General features: G+C 41.9%; 1 protein-coding gene across 1 annotated transcript in view; it reads left to right on the forward strand.

Annotated features, from left to right (window-relative positions):
- Positions 1 to 212: 212 nt before the first annotated feature.
- The window catches only part of ARHGEF11 (Rho guanine nucleotide exchange factor 11), a 107,250-nt gene continuing 86,738 nt past the window's right edge, over positions 213 to 20,724 (forward strand). The window contains 1 exon segment of the mRNA XM_075192181.1: positions 213 to 1,285. Within this exon segment, the coding sequence (XP_075048282.1) occupies positions 1,251 to 1,285 (35 nt within the window). The 5' untranslated portion in view covers positions 213 to 1,250.

Raw genomic sequence — 20,724 nt, forward strand, 5'->3', positions numbered from 1 at the left:
CATTGGGGAGGAAGGGAGGGAGCAGGAGTCCTTGCTCAGCCCAGCCTCCAGCAGCCAGGGGGGAGGAGGATCACCAAAAGCCCGGTCTGTGTCTATTGCAGCTTCTGCTTGTATTTATGCAGAAGGGGGGAGGGCAAAAGAAAGAAAGGAGGAAAAAAAAAAAAAAAAACCAAAAAGGAAAAGAAAGGAGGGAGGGGTTAGTGAGACAGAAAATAACTGATTTTCCTTCTATCTCAGGCACCTAGCTCTCTGCTCTCACACTCTGCATTTTGGGGCTTGCAAATCTGTGCCTTGGATTTTTGCAATATCATTATATTCAATTTTTTTTTGCATGCACCCCCTTCCTGCTGGTCGTGGAACGGGAGAGAGGGGTGGAGAGAAGGATGCAGCATGCTGGCTATGGGGCTTTGGGAAAGCCTGGTGATCTAACAGGCCTCTTGGATTTTGCAAAGCTGGATCTGCATTAAAGAGGAAAATAACGAGTGGAGAGGAAGGAAAATCAGCTCTGGAAGGATCTCATTGAAAAAAAACAAAACTCCATTGACGCATTGCAAAACAAAAAACAAAACTGCTTTTTTTTCCCTGTTGTGGTTACTTTATAGGAATTGTGCAAATGCCTTTAGTATTTATTTATTTTTTTTGCATTTTATTTTGCTAATATTTTTATTAGCTCATTTCTTTTTTTTTGGTGCCCATTGTAAGGGTATTTTCCCTAATGCCCAAATGTTTTTGTTTGTTTTAGGAGTCTTTTAAACACAAAAAAAAATGATTATTTATTTTGTAGCTGGACTATCCATGTGGAGGAATATAATATTTTATTTATGCAGAGAATGAACAACCCTGCAGAAGATATCGTTTTTGGACGCTGAGGGTTAAAACTTTGCCTTGTCAACAGGACAACAGCTGTTAAAACAAGATTTGATGGATTTTTTTTTGTTTTATCTTGGGATTTTGCAACTTGCCACATTGTTTAAGTGAAGGAAATCTTAACATGGGACTGTAAAGTTGAATTTATTTAGAATTTTGGGATATTATTTTATTTTATTTTTTTTGCACACTAAGGAAGAGACAGAATTTATTTGGGTTGGAACAGAAAGGAGGGCCATGCAAAATGGGTCTGTCTGTTCCTTTGACCATTCATTTTTGCATTTGTATGCAGTGAAAAACCCTATACATTTTATTTTCCATTTTCCTTTATTTTCTTCCATTTCGGAGGCGAAACGCTGGATTTTGGGATACCCCTTGCAAAAATGAGCATTAGTTCACCGCCGACCTCCATTGACAGGTATAAAATTATCCATCTCCATCTAGTGTGGTATAATTGTTATATTTGTAAAGGTTGCAAGCTAAGAGTTATAAGAGTGTCAATCATTTTGCATGTTAGTAACAAAAAAAAAATCTTTAAGGTATATCTGTATTTTATTGATCAATCTTTTGCATATGTAGTAAAATGTGTGCTAAGCATGTATTGCTTTTATATTTATTTAAACCTTATATATTTTGACATGTATCTTATGTACGCTTGTGACATTCTAATTGGAAAGAAAATGATCTGCAGAAGTGAATGATTTCAGTTTGGTTCAAGAGACTGTCACACAATATATATGTTATCCTTAATATCACATTTCCACCTTATTATAAGTGACAGGTTAATCCCCTCCCATAACCTTCTCCCCTTTCTTGTCTTTTAACAATACCCAACTCCTGTGTGTCCTTTACCATATAAATGAACCATTGGATTGTATTTGTTGGTATTTGCAAGCAATATAATCTAGATAATGATTTGCACTTAATTAATTCTGCTGCAAAAATCTTCTTGAAATAATTCCTAGGCCTAATGCAAGTTATTTGTGGTTTGGTCTTGTGATATGCCCAAAAATGACATATACTTATGTTCTGTATTTTTGTGAATGGTAACAATTGCTTGGGTAGAACTTCTGGATACAGTTATGAATATAGCTTTATTTAAAATGCAACTGGGGTCTTTACTGCATGGAAGATTACGGTAAAGGTTGTGGGAAGATGTGGGAATGACAGATTGGAAAGATTTGAAAATGTTCGACCCGTTCAGCTAACCTTGCAGTTTTAGTTAGAAATGCAATTTCCTTGGGCGTTCTGAGGTCATGACTTAAAGATGCAACTAAAGTATCACTGGATACTCGGATGGGTGATGTGAAATGGAATTTTGTAATGAATGAACAGCCTTTTTTTTTTTTTTCTATTTTAGTTTTTTTTAGTTTAAAGGCCTTATACTTGACCTTTGAAGATTCCAGGCATTATGTTCCAAGATTCTTTTTTTTATTTATTTGTTGTGAACGATGCCCCAGGTCCTGTACAGTCATGACATCTTGCTGACAATGCTACAGACCTAGGATGACCATTCATCCTGCAATGTAGAATTAGCTTCTGCAGAATTCCTTTGAACCAAGGAAATGAAGGTGATGAGTTTTGGGGGGGGGGGGGGGGTGGTGATCTGTGCATCGTTGCGGAAGATTCAAGCATGGCAGATCTATCACATTCTTTGTGTGCATTTTATTCTAAGGGAGTCTGAAAGCAATAGTTCCATGTCGTGCAAAGCTTCTGTTATTTGGGTGGATAATGCATTTAGAGGGAGATCTGTTAGCAGACCATGGATTGCTGTAATCTTGTTTGTGAGGGCCATACGTATAGCTTTACCATGCTGTTTATGACTGATTGGGCCCTGGTTTCTTTAAACTGAGACTGACCTCCCTTTATTTCGGAGGAGCAATATCTGTCCAGTTAAAACCCGGAGGGGGCTACTGTCTATATGAAGTTGCTTGGTGAGCATCTATCATTGCAAGGCCTGCTAAGACATGTCCACTGCACAAAAGACTGGTCTAGCCTCTGTCATTTTCTTTTCTTTTTAAGAGACTGGGTTTTTCTCTTCCTCCTGTTCGTGGCCAGGCTCCACTCAGCACAGTAGCTGTCTTATCATTACCTCCCTGGGGGAACTAGGGGTTGGTGTTTGTTGCAGGGAGGAGTGCTTTGCTTCAATGCTCTCAACTCAACCCAAGTCATATGTCTTTCACCTTGGGACATAGAAGTTGGTTTGTAAACCATAAAATAATATTTAACCCATATAAATTAAAATTTGAACCTGGCATATTATGTCCATGACTTTAGTAGACATGCATAAGTTATTTCATAACATTTTGTCTTGAGATACGTTCTGGATCAGCAGTCAAAATGTTTGGTGAGTCCTATAAACTTGGCCCATAGGTACTCTTGTGTTGGGTTCCTGGTGTCATCAGAGGGTTACCCCCTCGGATTCTTCATCTGAATCATATCCTCTCAGATGGATGATTGGCCCGCTTTACGCTGATCTAAAAATTGAGACGTCCCAACGAGCAAGTGATGGACTTCGGATACAAGTACCAGGGTGACCCCCCCCCCCTCAATTCTCTATTCCCAGATATGAATGTGAAGTTCTGTAACAGTAATAAACAATCTTGTCATGCCTTAGTAGTTGGTCCACGCTGCGTAAATAATTTTCATAACTTGCTTCAAAGACTCCGTGCCGACTTTAACAACCCTTCCACGTAGGTGGTGTTGTTGGCATTTTTATGATCACTCTCCCTCTTCGTGTTCTTCATTGGATTCGTATAGTTTGTCCTTTTCTTCTCTCACCACATCAGATCATCTACTGGAGATGGTGGAAACTTCTGAGGACCTGAGATACCTTCTGTTCTTCTCTGTATGAAGAGCAAAATGGTCCTCTATGCCGTCAAGGTTAGAAGATCCGGAGAGATCCACTGGTCTCTTCTCCAGGGCGTAAAGCAGGAATCCTAATGGGGTTACCTGGAGAATATTAGGAAAAAAATATTCTCTCGGCTGGCAGCTTTAACAACAATGATTTTGTTATTATCCATCTTGCTTGATATTTTACTGTTCTCTTCTCACTTCTAGATGTTTTTGTTTTTTTTTGTTCTTTTTGTAGTCAACTTTTTATTAGGTGTTTTAGCAATTAACAAAGTAGAACCAGAGAGGAAACTGGGAAAGGGAAGAAGAGAACAAGCTATGTTTCTAATGGAGGACCAGAGGAGTAGTGGGGAGAGTATACTATGTTTGGGAACACCAAACAGCTATCCAACAATGAGTCTCTTTGTGATGAGTTCCTGTGAGTAAATAGTGTGATTCAAATAGTGGTTAACGGGGGTTCAGCCTTATAGCGGCCGGTGCAAGGTGCTCATGGGGTTGCTTTTGAGAATGTTGCGTAGAATGGTCGCAATGTGTTCCTTGCAATATTTTAATTAGAAATTAGATACTATTGATTGAAGCAGATAGGGATGGCGGCTCTATCTTTTCCCAGTTGGAGGCAGTTTGGCTATGTCTAGAATATGTCTTACAAGTTTTGGGTGTGCCATGCAACACTTGGTATGTATCTGGTATCATCGGTTATTGTCCTGATTAAATTGCGGATCTTTGTCCATGTGACCTCCATATGGACAACATGGTGCCTCTCTGACCACGTGTGGAAATTTTAAATATGGAGTGAAGGTGTGTTGTTACTGTGGGACAGAAATATTCGAGAGCACAATTCTGCAAATTTGGTTGATAATCTTAAAGTTGGCAAATCTAGGAATTGGCTTAGTGATTAGCACTTCTGCCTCACAACATTGGGGTTATGAGTTCAATTCCCGACCATGGCCTTATCTGTGTGGAGTTTGCACGTTCTCCCCATGTTTGCGTAGGTTTCCTCCCACACTCCAAAAACATACTAGTAGATTAATCGGCAGCTACCAAATTGACCCTAGTCTCTGTCTGTGTGTGTGTTTGTATGTTAGGGAATTTAGACTGTAAGCTCCAATGGGGCAGGGACTGATGTGAGTGAGTTCTCTGTACAGCGCTGCGGAATCAGTGGCGCTATATAAATGATGAAGATGAATTGTATGCTACGGTTCACTCTAATTGTGGAATCCTTGGAGATCTAATCCTGTTGTGAAACGGTTTTGTTTCACAGGGGAACTAAGAGGGGGTGATGAGATCTCATTTGATAACTCTGGTGTGTTGGTCCCAGGTTGGAACGATACTTTTGGGATTGTTTTTATGTCCGCTGGTCGGTGCTGGGACTTAATCGGTAGTGAAGAAGATATAGAAAATACGTAGGCGTCTGCTTGTTTAAAGTCTATAGTGAGGGGGTACGTGGCAGAGAATGCATAGTGACATGCCCATTGCGTAATAATATTTAAGCGTGTTGGGTGCTCCCAAACCTCCTCCATTCTGCGGTTTGTACGGTATGCACATCTGTACCCTAGGTGTCCTGCCCATCCAGATGAATTTTGAAATTTGCTGGATGTCTTTTAAGAGTTCTATTTGGAACTCGTCTTGGTAAGGTTTGGGTGTAGAAGTTTAGGGAGGACGTATATATTGAAGGCTGCAATAATTGCTAACCAAAATGAGACGTTTCAGTTGAGAGATTGTAGAGTGATATGCAATAGTCTTGAAACTAGTTTGAATTGCTATGATGGTGTTTTGTGTACGTTTAGCCTTGAACTCTGAGCAACAAGGGTGTACGCCCTATACACCTCTTCTTAGTTCCTCTCTTGAACCCAGAGGAGGGAGGTTTTTTTGTTAAGGAAAGTGTTTGGTTCTGTTGGCCCCCGACAGCAAGTATTTTAAGGTTAATTATTTTTAGGGGAATTTTGCTGCTTTGCTGTGAGATTTGGGTTTATAAGTCTTTGATTCATTCTTTCTCCGTTTTTGTTTTTTTTTCTTAGCCACCACTAAGTTATTCGAGACTCCAGGCAGTGTGGCCTTGTGCCTTCCCATAAGGGTTGCTGTAACATCTCTGACAAGGTGTTGTTCTCTCTGTCGTCATTAATGACTTCAGTAACCTCTAAAATGTACTCTTTCTTGGGTAAGATTGTCTAGTGAAGGTGCCAGCACTATTGGCATGTACCGGCTATGGCACAGAGAGCTCCATCTCCACTTCTGCGTTGCCTGTCCAAGCCAGGGGAGATTTTGTCTGTATTGCCGTGTGGAACGGAGTAGTGAGTGAAGGCTTTATGGTAGGGTGCACCAAGCAACGTAAAGGTTGTTTCATTTTTGCTGAGTTAATATTTTGTGAGCTCCTTTGTTGTGGCCTTTATATGGATTACTGGCGCTAGAGAGGTCTAAGATTGGGGGAAAAAAAATTAGATACGTAGGTACTTTAGATGTAGACATGGAAAATAGCAGTGTTATGCCATGTACCAAGGCACAGTAGCAATTCCATGTACTGCATAAAAACGAAATGTGCACAATCTTATTTCATAAAACAGCAGTTGCGTTAAAGGGCATACATTGGCTCATACAAATAGTGATAGTCAATTTTAATTCTCAAAATGTTATACTAAACAAGTACATTTAGTGGCACAAAACTGTGTCGAGGGCTATATAGCTTAATGTTAGTTTTTATTTTATTTTTCCTCCTTCATTTTCTAACCGGTTTAGACCGTTTTTTATATCTTGCTTTAAACTTGTCACAACCAGCCCGTGGAAGTCATGTTTTGTAAGGAGAGAGGGACCAAAATGGTTTATGGATTACCCTGCGCTTATTGGTCAATAGTCCCTATGTTTGCAATGCAAATTAATTAGAACAACTACCAGAAACCTTTTTCATGCATATTTGTAAGTGTTGAACTGGCTCTTTTATGTATGTTAATTTGCATTATAGACGTAGAGGCCTTTCCAAGCACTGGTACACAGGGCTGAACTGGTTATACGGAATCCGGCACGGTGCTGTGTAATTGTTGATAAACATGTTGAGGAATGTGTCCTTACACCTGACCCCTCTGACTTTCTCATGCGCCCGCCTGCTATTTGTGTTTCCTTATCAAACCTTGTACTTTGCACTTGACTTAAGATATTTTGTTTCTCTCTCTGTTTGTTCAATATTCTCTGTCAATTAGGCAAGAAAGTCGTAAGGGGACATTTCTGAAAACTGTTCTGCAGGTAGCTATGTAGCAAAGGCCGGTGTAACCAGATTTAAATGTCGTTTCTGCAGCCTAGTTTAGAACACGAAAGCACGCATCTGATTGGTTGCTGTTGTATCGCCACAGTTTCCACACAATCGCATTTAGAGCGGTCTCGTAAATTTAAATATCCTGCATTGCTTGTTTGTGAAGGCTATGAGTCAGCATATTTTTTTTTTTCTCCTCCTGCACTGATTTTTGGTGGTGGGGACATTTTTAGTGACCGCTACATGCTAGTAGAACTCTGTTGTGCCAAGTCATTTTTATTAATGGGTGCCGTAAAATATAACATTCCCCATTGTCAGGACTCTCCCCTTCTGTCCTCCACAAATTGGATCAGTCCTGCAAAAATCGGGACTGTTGATCTCTAATAAATATTATTACAATTAAGCATATATTGAGAAAATATATAGGGACATATTCAATTGTTGGCATTGCAGCCTAAAGTAACACGCCCCGCGTACTATTACCTTTATTACGGTAATAGTGCGCATAAATACCATTATTACGGAACTTTTCTCGCTGGATTTCAGCTCAGGGTAATAACTTTTTCAGCGGCGGAAAAAGTAAACAATTGAATATGCCCCATATTGTTTAATTACACTACAATCCTATTTGGGTAAATACGCTTTTTTTTTTTTTTTTGTTGATTGTCTCCAGATGGTGGATAATGTGTAGTCTTTATCCAGCGTTTGGCTTTATCATCACCATCGCCATTTATTTATATAGCGCCACTGATTCCGCAGCGCTGTACAGAGAACTCATTCACATCAGTCCCTGCCCCATTGGAGCTTACAGTCTAAATTCCCTAACATACACACACACACAGAGAGACAGAGAGAGACTAGGGTCAATTTTGATAGCAACCAATTAACCTACCAGTATGTTTTTGGAGTGTGGGGGGAAACCGGAGCACCCAGAGGAAACCCATACAAACTCCTCACAGATAAGGCCATGGTCGGAACTCATGACCCCAGTGCTGCGAGGCAGAAGTGCTAACCACTGAGCCACCGTGCTGCCCATGCATTAATTAAATGTATCCTCGGTGCTGGGGTTCTATGCTGTACTGATTTGCCCATATACAGTACCAGTGTCGTCCATCTGCATTGGTGTAATACAGTGCCAGTGAGTGTTAATGACAGATCAGGGGCTATGACTCACGATGCCAGCACACACCCTGGCTCTCTGTGAAGGGTTTCCCCCCCTGATCTGTTCCGTTTTGTAACGCTACAGACAATCGGTGCTTGTGTAGTGTTTGGTAGAAGGGAATTGCAGCCGGTGACTGCTGCGGAGAAGCGGCCATGGAAGCGATGCTCTGTCCGCTTGTAGCGACAGATAACACTGTCTCTGGGAAGCGTAATGATGGGGATAGGTGCCAGCTCCAGCAATTTATTTATTTATTTATTTTTTTAAAGGCCCCAGGCTAGTGTGTCTTGTCCATATAAAACACAGTGTAGTTTTGGGCAGTGCCCTCACGGGAGCATGCATTGTCACGTTTTATAGAGCTATGAATGTTTTATAGGGCAACATAATAGGAGAGTTTTGTGCAGCTGGGAGTGAAACAATATGTCTCCATTTTGGCTTCAGGGGACCACATACCAGCCAGAGCAAGGTTCTCATCCAAGATAATATCACATTGTCGTCGTTCCCTGTGGATGTTACTTGGTATCAAGATACCGGTTGGATAAAGGCCTCAAAAACGGTCTTGATTTTATTGTGCGGGAAATGCATGTGCTAGATTGCATCCTTTTATCTTCAGCCTCTGTACGGTCTGTGAGCAAAGATCGGGGGTTGTCTGTCTCTCCTTTGCCAGCCGTCTGTAGCTAAAATATCTATACGTAGATCGTTTTTGTCCTCATTTAATAGTGCGTGTAGGGGACAGTGGGACTTCTTTAATTTCATGTCAGTTTTATTATATTAATCAATGACTTGTGCTTATAAATGCACTTTCCCTTGTAAAGTCGCCTGTTTGGGGCAGACAATGACCCATTTCAAGTATAGGCCGACAACCATTCTCGGCTACTCTGAGCACATGTAATTAGGCCCTGTGAGCCAAGATGCCCCCTTAAATGTGCTCCACACCCTTGAACCTGATTTAAATATCTCCTTCTATACAATATCTAGTTTACATGTTGTGCACAATACACCATACCTCAGAACATTTAGAATCTCGAAAGCGGGACAAAAAAAGCCTCGTTCCCGTTCCAACTAAACCCCGCCCACAAAGGGACAATTATTTTTTATTAAAAACCCCACCCGCTTTCCTGATGAGCCCTTTGAGGTCTGCAAATCGTGAAATCTCTCCAAAAATCAGGACCTTTGGAAGGCAATAAGAGGTGCGGAAGGTCACTCGGCCAATTTTAGCCAGTTCTTCATATCGGACGATGCAAAACGGCTCCACATTTTTGCTGCTTTGTCACTAACCTTTAACCTCTAGCGTTTGAACAAATCGTCTCTCAGATGTCTGGGATGAATGTACCCTTGTTTTGTGCATTGAGAAGGGCCACTGTTTGCTATATTGTGCTTAGTTGTGTGAAGGGGTGCAAAAAATGAAATTTCATCTTGCAGAGGGAGATTATGGTAATGAGACGTAGATGGTGCGTTCTTAGGCCTCTTCCTGGCTGCTTGAACTATTTCTCAGCTGGCGAAGGTTGGGCTCACAAGTAACATGTAATAATAATATTTTAGGGGAAAAACTCTATCTAGTGGGCAGCACGGTGGCTCAGTGGTTAGCACTTCTCCCTCACAGCGCTGGGGTCATGAGGTCAATTCCCGACCATGGCCTTATCTGTGTGGAGTTTGTATGTTCTCCCAGTGTTTGCGTGGGTTTCCTCCGGGTGCTCCGGTTTCCTCCCACACTCCAAAAACATACTGGTAGGTTAATTGGCTGCTATCAAAAAATTGACCCTAGTCTCTCTCTCTCTCTCTCTCTCTCTCTCTGTCTCTCTCTCTCTCTCTCTGTGTCTCTCTCTCTCTCTCTCTCTCTCTCTCTGTATGTTATAGTATTTAGACTGTAAGCCCCAATGGGGCAGGGACTGATGTGAGTGAGTTCTCTGTACAACGCTGCAGAATCAGTGGCGCTATACAAATAAATGGTCATAATGATGATCTTGTGACCGTGGTGGTTCTAAAGTAGTAGTAGTTTGGTCTTTTGATGTGATGTTTGCATGGAGCACCTCCATATTTTCTATACCCTTGCACACCTAAGCATTCTAATAATTTTGGAGGGGAGGGATATCTCCCAAAATTGTAGCGTAAGCCTGCATCTTGCTGTGTGCATGTCCGGGCCACCTATGCATACAAGCGCAATACCAAGGTGCATTATGCTGCGCATGAAATGTATTTCTGCAATTACCTCTGGTGGTGTCAGGCACGGGCTAAACCATTATTACTGAGAACTGCTGAGGTAGGCATTTTGTGGGCTGTACCAACGTTCAGCCCAATCATTTGTCTGTCGATATGCTCCATTCTTATTAAAGTTGCTCCAGTCCACAAAATGTCTTCCTCCGCTGCGCGTGGATACCAGGTGGAATTAAAAATAAATATTTTTTTATATTTTCTGATTGCCCTGTGATTACCGGATAAACATGACAAAAGAGGCTGGCCAGCTTTCATTTGATTGCTTTCTTCCCCTCTGGTATATTAAAAATACAGAATTTGATAGCAACACAATAATCCTCTTTTACAAACCTTCGCTAAAGTGACAACAAGTGAGGTACAGTGGTCTGACTGGAATAAACTCTGTGCTTGAAGCTCCCACAATCTTGCTCCTGTATAGCTGAATATTAACATTTAATGTACCCAAATAAAAAAACAGGAACCCCCCCTCCCTGTATCCTTACCTTGGCAGGAAGCTGTCATCGGCCATCTTGACATCCCGGAGTGCATTTTCAGGACAAAAAAATGAAGCAATTCGGAAACTCTTGCAGGAAAAAGTCATTGTGGGGATTGGTAATTAAGAAATTAAGAGTGATTGTTACAAAGCATTGTAACGCTGGAAAGGTGGATAATTAGGCTGCCGGGTGGGCTTGTAGCCGTTCAGCTTTTCCACACGTTCCATTAAAGATGTTTTCCATTTTGAGGCTCCCTTTTCCTGTTTATTTCTTCTGCTTCCCGAGAAGGAGACAGAAGTGGTTTTCAAAGAAAACAGAGGGGGCTGTTTTTAAAAATAGCTCCCAGTGGGTGAGCCCATGTACACATTACCCTTCTTCCTCTCACACTGTCTGGTCAGATATACACGTCTGCATTGCAGAATTGTGATATAAAATAACCCTCTGATATATACATAACTTCCAAAATGGCTGCATTCTGGGCGGCGGTACCTATTGAAAGATGCCCATACGCTCTGATGCAGGCCTGGCCAACCTGAGGCACTCCAGGTATACTGAAACTACAAGCCCCAGTATGCTTTGCCAGCAGGTAGCTGGCAGGGTATGATGGGACTTGTAGTTTCACAATAACCTGTGGCTCTCCAGGTGTTGTGAGACTACAAGCCCCAGCATGCTTGCCAGTAGATAGCCAGCGGGTAGCTGGCAGGGCATGATGGGACTTGTAGTTTCATAAACACCTGGAGAGCCACAAGTTGGCCAGGCCTGACCTAAGTTATCGTACTGGAAGAGCTCCTGACTCTTGTACACAGTGGAGGCAACCATTAGACTGGCAGAATCAGTACTATGTACTTAACTACATTATCAGTAGCTGAAACGGGTACCTCATTCGTGCCCACTTGTAAGTATGAGGTACCAGTCATGTGACAAGTGCATGAGGGGCCGCTGTCACGTCCCCATGACCCTGCCCCCTGCTAATGCCAAAATTCACGGTATGGCATAACAGAGGATGGCACGATCGTGTCATTAAGCCACGCCTCCAGAATCACCCAGAAAAATACCTAGTCTTCCGGAAGTGCGGGAAGAATCCCCGAAAATCGGGAGCCTCACGGAAATTCAGGGACAGTAGGCAAATATGTGGTACCTCGGGAATCTTGGTCATGACCAAACTCTGTGATGTCAGTAGTGAATTCATAAGCTACCTTGTCTTGACCAGAATCTCTAAGGAAGGTTTCCAGCACCCTGTTGAATCCATGCCCCACTGTCTCCAGGGTGCTCTAGGTGCAATGGGAGTTACTAGAAAGGTGTACCTAATAAACTGACCACTGAGTGTGTATGTATGCACGTGTGTGTGTGTGTGTGTGTATATATATATATATATATATATATATATATATATATATATATATATATATATATATATATATATATATATATATATATATATATTTCTGGTGTAGGCTATATGTGGCTTTCCATCTATTGTCTATTGTAGCACTACAAAGTTGCTCACCGAATGCTGCCATTTGTAGCTGAAAGTCCATCCCATCTCGCATATCAATGATTTCATAAATAAAAAGACAGCAGTATTCACACCAGTGTATGTTGTCTGATTATATATCCTACATGTAAAAATAGATATATATTATAGAGGAATCTCAGTTGCTAAATGCAACATATCTGATTGATTCACAGGAAACCCTAAGTTGTATGCACATGATCTACTACTGTATGCACTAGATACAAATTAGATTTAACAGCAAAAAAAACCCAAAACTCTGTAAATTCAAAGGACATTAATAACGGAGGCGTTCCTTGACCGTATAAAGGCATAGGTCACATAAATGCAAGCTGACTGCTCTGATCCATAATAATGTACAGTATTCCTTTTATAATACACACCATTTCCTAAAGAGCACTGATTACACCAGAGGTCACAGTTTCTTACAGCTGTTATATATATTATATTATATACTGGTCTTTATACCTCTTAACCTGTGTATTGTAATAAAACAATACATTGTCTAGTTTTCTACAGAGCTGTGTTTTCACTTTCATTTATTTTCTTGGTAGACGTATTGTCTATTTATTATATATATATATTTTTTTTTATTATTATTATTTTTTTAAAGACCATTTGGGTGCCAGACACCATTGGGATGAATACGGTCGGCTGTGGCCAGGCCGTTGTTCTACATGGTGGGACATGCATTACTGAATGTCTGAGGGAGGTTATAATTGTAGTCTAAAATTGTCAGGCTGGAGGGAAGAATTAGTTGCTGAAACTGTGCCAGTTTCACCGAATAACCTGTCTGCCGAAGTGGCACACAGTACAGCGTCTGCAGCTGGTTTGTGCACTGATCCAACCTTTTTTACTAGCATTCTGCCAAAACGTTCACTGAGCCAAGCTGCAGCCATTGTTATCGTACACTAAAGTTCATGCTGTGGATGTCTTGTATATTTTATACAACAGCAAAGTGCTGATTGCCTCAGGTGAGGTTTGCAGTATGTTTATATAGATGCCATTTTTTTATTAATTTGAGATATTTTTGTTAATAATTATGACAGATGTCAATCAAAAGTTGTGACCTGTTAACCCTAATACATACGGTTTCCATATTTGGGAATGCAAAAAAAGAGAACCAGATGTGCCTCTCTGTGTGCGTATCTGCAAATGTTACTCCATTATCATCATCCTCTATTTATATAGTGCCAGGAAATTCTGTAGCGCTTTACAATTGGGAACAAACACAGTAATAAAACCATAATTGCCTACTCTCCCGGAATGTCCGGGAGACTCCGGAATTTTTTGGAGTTCTCCCGGACTCCCAAGAGAGCAGGCAAAAATCCCGGATCCAGCTGTCGCCGTTGTTGAAGATGGTGGGGGCAGGGCTAAATGCACCATTGTGGCCACACACCCTGCTGCGATAGGCTCCGCCCCGGTCAATCTTAGCCAAACGGCCACACCCCCTTGACGGACCCCCTCCCGGACAGCTGCCTTCAAAAGTAGGCACGTATGAATAAAACAATACTGGATAATACAGACAGAGAGGTAGGAGGGCCTTGCCCGTAAGCTTACAATCTATGATCTGTTTGCTACGTCACAAACCCAAGTAGACTTTGGCATGAATACAACCCTAGTGATAGGGTAACTGCTCCCCTCATAGCTCTTTACTGATGTACGACAGGGCAGGCTAGGTGCGCTGAATGAGATCTGCGCTGTAACGCAGTTTTGCTGCGATAATTTACGGGAGCGGCTGCTGTTTGACAGGACAAGACCAAGGGATGTAATCTGGCTTTTAATAGGTCCAGTGAGCCAGCCGATAAGGTATCAAGGGGGAGCGATGCAGACCTGGGTTCAAGGGAAACAATTAACCCTAATACATCTGAAACAAACCTGAACAACGAGGTATATATTTTCTGTTGAGAGCGATGCATTGCTTTGCCTATTGCTTGGCTTCAATATTGCAGGCAAAATGGTATTGTAGAAACCAGTGCCTCACGAATGTTGTGTGTGTGTGTGTGTGTGTGTGTGCAAGTGATAATTAGTTTCCCATATTGGGTCCATATATATGGGCTTATATTACTTGCTGAACATTATTGAACACTGATTTAACTCATACTTGCCAACTCTCCTGGAATGTCCGGGAGACTCCCGAAATCCGGGTCGGTCTCACAGACTCCCGGGAATGCTCGCAAATCTCCCGCATCCCGCAATTGCGGGGCTAAAATGATGCGATTTGCGGTGAATTGCGTCTTTTTGGCCCCGCCCCCGCGTCAAAACGGCATATTACGACACGGGGCTGGGTCAAAATAACGCGATTCACCGTGCCCCGCCCCCTCCCATCCTCTAGACACGCCCCTCTCCCGGATTCAACTTGCCAAAGGTAATCAAGTATGATTTAACTATACATTTATTTGTTTTTGTTTTTTTGTCTGCTAAATTCTATTGTACCTGTAGAGCTGTAGTGGGTATGACTATATTATACATGGCGACAGGTACACATTGAATGCACAATTTTAGCAAAGCGAACCTAAAGTGGACTGTGAGTCTGTACCAAAGAGCTTACAGTCTTACCAAGTAAATGTAAATTCATTCATTGGGTGCTTGTGTTAGTAGAAGTCTTATGTGAGTGTTGAAGAGTGTGCAGGCCGTTCACACAGTAGCTGTATCGTGCTAATGTACGATTGATCTCCCCTCCCCCCTTTAAATTGGGGAAAAGGTCTCTGTACTTTTGTATAGTGAGCTGTCTGTTATGGAGGACAGAGCTACAGTTGTGTGAGAACACAGTACAGTCTGCTCTGTCTGAGATATCTCCCTCTTTTAACCATATCCTCGGCCACTTCCTGTCAGCTTCCCCCCCTAGTTCACAGATCTCTTCCACCCTAAAGATCCTCTCGTGACCCAGAACGGGACCAACATGGCTGCTTACTACAAGTGGTCTAGTAATAACACACATTTATATAATGTGCAGTTCATTTATAAAACTCAAGCTTTAATCATGCAATACATAAACATTTTATTTATTTTTAAACCAATCCAGTTCCACAGGTAAGCAGCTTCTTGACCAGGTCACCCATTGCATAACCAAACACCAGCCGTACGCGATATAAATGCCGTCGGCCATCATCTCCTCTTGACACTACTATAACTGGGCCGCTGACTTATGCAACCCCCTCTCCTCCCCCCCTTGTCCTTTAAAAGCCTCTTGACACGTTTCTTCCTTGCTCTTAATATTGGCTTCCTGGGGGCTCTGTCAACGGAACAGCTACTAGGCCATGAGGATGTGCTTGACCACAATGCATGTCTTCACCCCATCGACCATCATGAAGGCAAAGCCTCGACACTCTGCCATGTATCTGCTGGAGCCGGACTGGCCCTTCTTCTACACTACTTCTGTGGCAAAGGCTAGGGCTTCTAGTGGAACGTGAGGCCCGGTCCTTTTAAAGTCTCGGTCTGGGGAAGTCTGCATGTTTTCATGATTCACCTTTCCTGAAGTCCGCATAACGTCTCTTCCAGCTGTGAAGCCAACATCCTAAAAAGCCTCACAAATGCTCTGAGCCACTGACTTTCTTCACACCCTATTCTACGTTATATCCTTTATTCTTTTATAAAGGATTCCCTGCATTACCGTTGCTGGATTCAACTGTGGATCTCATCCTTTCAACCTCCTCCGGGACCTCAAAACCCACCCCCCATATGTCACACCCCTTTCTTGCCCCCCTTCGTTCTATACTCAATGCGGCGGCGAGGCTTATCTTCCTTTCTCGCCGCTCCACTTCTGCCTCCCCTCTCTGCCTTGCCCTTCACTGGCTCCCCTTCCCCTATCGAATTCTTTTCAAACTTCTTACCCTCACCTACAAGGCCCTCTCCCAATCTACTGCCCCCTATATCTCCAATCTCCTCTCCATCCACACTCCCGCCCGGTCCCTGCGCTCGGCCAATGACCGTTGCCTCTCCTCCACTCTAATAACCTCATCCCACTCCAGAGTTCAAGACTTCTCCCGAGCTGCACCCTTGCACTGGAATGACCTCCCTCGCTCCATCCGTCTATCCCCTAACTTGTGCTCCTTCAAACGGGCACTCAAAACTCATCTCTTCCTCAAAGCTTACCAGCCCTTCACTTAACCCTCTTTCCATGCTCGCTCTCATCTCCTGGATCCTCCTTTGAAAAGGGTGCGCTTGCTCCCCTCCTCTGACTCCCTCTGTGCCGATTGTCTGTTGCCCTCCCTTTAGGATGTAAGCTCTGATGAGCAGGGCCCTTCTCCCTCCTGTCTCTCTACCTTCTCTTCTGCTCCAACCTCAATATTTTTGCTTTTCCTGGAGCATCTGAAGTCTTGGTATTACTCGTTTATTGTTCTGTACTGTTATTCCCTGTACTGTCCATTGTTTGTACTGTGTTCGGCCCTGCGGAAACCTTGTGGCGTCTTTTAAATAAATAATAATAATAGTGCTAGGGAGTGTATGTAGATGTGTCAATTTGTGTGTGTGTGGTTTGTAAATACATTTTGTACCTTGTATTTCGGGTGGCCTCCACCGTTATCTGGTTACAGAAGGGTCTTCATTGGGTAGTGTTCTGGTTGTAGCAATATCAGAGGGAGGCCAAGGAATCCTCCGCCAGCATCTTCTCTGGACCACAGGCAAATGGGAATTAACACACTGAACTGAACTTTAAAAGCCAAATATCTCTCTCTCTACATTATATATCACGGTTGCTTAACCATAGACCTAGATAACATCTCTATCTCAAAGCTCTAATAGTAACGATAGAATGCATAGATACAGTACAACCACGTTAGTATTAATCGGGGTCCCAGACTCTTGGTGTCTTCAGGAATGAGAACACCTGGCAGCCAATGGAACAAAGCAAGAACAAGAGGTTACCTATCCATGCGACGACCGGCCCCTGGGTCCCAGATAGTTTGTCTTTTTTCTTTGTCTTCTCTTTTCGTTTTTTTCTCTGTCCATTGGAGACCATTCCTCTCCTTCTCAGCTGCCGCTCTCTCCCCTTGGCCTGCTGGGAAATGTCATTTGTCTTTTAGCAGTCCATGGCAACAATGCGCATGTGTGGGCCATCACGTTCGCCAACGCTACACATAAACTTTGCCCCCCCCCCCCTCCCATCCAAGAAGCCATTTGACCTAATCATGGTGTAATCCACCTACTTTGTGGTTTTGCTTCGTATTCCCTTCATTATACTTGGCATTCACTTGTGTTGTTCAGAAAATGATCTGGCATGACGGAAAATGCTGCTGGAAGATGACCTTGATCGATCTGTACGTATGGCCACATCTGACCGCACCGACGGCCCACGGTCAAGCTGGTAAGTAACCACTTGGCCAGCTTGCTTAAACGGTTGGATTTCGGTCAGCTGTAGGCTATTGTTAAATGAATATTTTGCAAGGCTGCCCATTTCTATCTTCCATACTAACACTCTTCAGTATTGGACAACTCCTCATTTCATGTTTATAAAGACCTCAATGAGTGTTTTATTCCCAACAATATAGCTTGCTGCCTAGATTATATTCTGTAATAAAACTAATTATGGCAGATCATATTTCACCTCTTTGTGAGGCAAACAAAATGTAAGCCTTTATTTAATATTCTAAAAATGTCTCAGTATAAATATATAGAGAAGGCATGTTTACATATGGTTAAAAAATATAAAGTAAAAAAAATTCTCATCATAAATTTACTATCTGTTTGCTAGTAAATGGCTTTAAGATATGTGTTTTTTTTTAATTGGTACTCGCGAATTGTATTCAAAATATGTTAATTAATATTCCAATTTAACACCTAGGGGCGTATTCAATTGTCGGCGGAAACGCCGAAAATCCCGCGGTCCGAGCGCGATTACCGTTATTACGGTAATCGTGCGCGGGAAAAACAGTTAATACGGTAATTTACTCGCTGGATTTCAGTTCACAGCTCTCTGAGCCACGAGCTGAAATCTATTGCCATTACTGCGCTAATAGTGCGCATTATTACTGTTAGTACGGTGATCTTTGTTCACGGCTCAGGGAGCCGCTAGCAGAAATTTGCATTAAAATTACCCTATTACCAGTAATAGAGCGCAGGACGCGTCACTTTTGGCCAATTGAATTCCAACCTAGTGTTGTATATTTAAATGTCGTGTTTTGATATCCGCTTGCCACTCCTCTGCTATTGTTTACCAATGAAATATCTTGTGTACTGGAAGATTATCGCCTCAGGTTAGGTCATTCATTGTATAGTGTCGCTGTGCTCGAGAAACTAGAGGGAAATAGCATTGTTTACCTCATGGATTTTATTTAAAGAGCCGTTTTGATGTATTGAACTGCATTTATCTCCGTTCATTTTGGTCTCCAGGCAAATGGTTGCTTTTCTGCAGTGTACAAACAAGACCCTTTCTTGCATATTGTCATTTATGACAAATCCTCCTACAGATGCATGCACAGAAAACCATGTCTACACATAGACATGTCTGCTAATGAGCTCGGTACTTTGCTGCCTACAGCCGCCATTGACTAGAGTTTCCAGGGATTCTTTGCTACTGTGTCACTTCTGTTCACTTCTAGCAAACATTACAACTCCCTGGCGTGACATGATTTTATGACGGTTATAAATAGCCCTTAGCCACTATAAATCTGAATTACTACACTGTACATGAAAATTACATACAGAATACAGTGCTTATACTGTACAGTTAGTCATACATACAGGACACGGAGACCTATTCTGATGCATACGAAGTAAAACATAAAGCTGCCTGCATTTATATTTGCAACAAGTGGTGAAAATTGCACAAAGGACAATACTAGTAGTAGTACTGTGTATTTGTCCATACACACAACAGGAAAGATCCTGGGAATTGTATCCAGTATACTGAATTAGATAAGTGGAACTTTCCAGTTATACATACATGCAGAATAATGCTGTGCACACATTACAGACCAAGAGAAGCTGAACTGCATTTATCCAAAGAGAGACTGTGAGAAAAGATGCATGAAAGAATAGAGAACACTAGAAGTGATACTGTGCAGCTATCCTACAGCTTTACAAACACATCCAGACTGGACTGGAAGTGGCACTGTGCAGTTCTATTGCATTGACAGATCATTAAAATGAACGTCCTTTTTTGAAATATGACTGGGAGTCGGCTTTGGGACTCTTGATTGTAATAACATATTACCTTTATAAATTACTGTTGGATACACATTAAGTATATTGTGGTTATAAGGTTAGGGAATTAATTACTTGTACATAGGGGGGAATTCAATTGATGGCGAGATATTTTTTTAACACCGCGTTAAGTCATTTTAACGCTGTTTTTTTTATCATTTTCGAGCGGTATAACTTTACTCGCGATTCAATTCAATTTTTAACACTCGTTTTTTTCTTCATGAAACGGTCCTCTCGCGCTCCAGTAGAAGGTCTATTGAAAGAATAGGTTGGTTGAGAGCCCGCCGTGTTAAAAGCTATTCAATTGTTTTTTAACGCGGCGCGTTAAACAAGCCAATATGCTGTTTTATCTTGCACCTCTTTGGGGTGTGCTAAAAATAATAAAACTATATGAAAACTATTTGAAATCACGTAATAATGAAAAAAAAAATAATATACATTACTGATAAACATAGTTTAACATGAAAAAGTAACACCTAAAAGAAATAAAAATCACTAATTAAATATATTTATGTATGTTTTTGGTACAAATATGTATGTACATAATGTGTTTTGACATGGTATAGATGATTCTATTGAAATAAATGTATGCCAATCCTTTTTTTTGTGTTGTACATGACCGCGTTAAAACTCCCCTAAAAATTCGCAAACACCAATGATTGACGCGTGGGGGGCCGCGTTCCCTCTTTTTCAATTGAATTGCACGAGTTTCAACGCTGCGTTAAAGAAAAACGGTCGCTATAGCAGTTAAAAACCCACGCGGGATTTTTTTTTTTTCCACAGCATTAAAAAAAATTCCCCCCCATATTGTTAAAATATGGTTAATAGTTTTAGTTACAATACAAATACATATATCTTGTTCCGTTGGATAAGTCCCTTTCAGGCCGTTTCAGTTCAAGGCCACCGGACATCACCGCCATGTCCGGCCGTGCACGACGATGCCCCAACATCGCAGATTTTCATGTACACCTCTTTGGGGTTCGAGGAAAAATCTGCTATCTTTATATTGCCAAATTGAAGCGGCTCGTTGCTTTTTTACTGAATTGGTGCCTGAAAAATACACCGTACAACCCCCAATAATTTAATGCCAATCGGATCAATAATTCCGACCCAGTATTTGCATTATACGGATTGAATGAGAGTTAGCGTGTATAGCGTTGTTGTTTGCACCTAGCAGAGGCAACGGGTGTGGTTTGCAATACGGGTACAGCACTACTAGGCGTTTAGTCTGCCTTTCAGGTTGGCTCGTCGCACCATACGT

The sequence above is a fragment of the Mixophyes fleayi genome, chromosome 12 (assembly GCF_038048845.1).
Source record: "Mixophyes fleayi isolate aMixFle1 chromosome 12, aMixFle1.hap1, whole genome shotgun sequence".
In the NCBI taxonomy this organism is placed as follows: Eukaryota; Metazoa; Chordata; class Amphibia; order Anura; family Limnodynastidae; genus Mixophyes; species Mixophyes fleayi.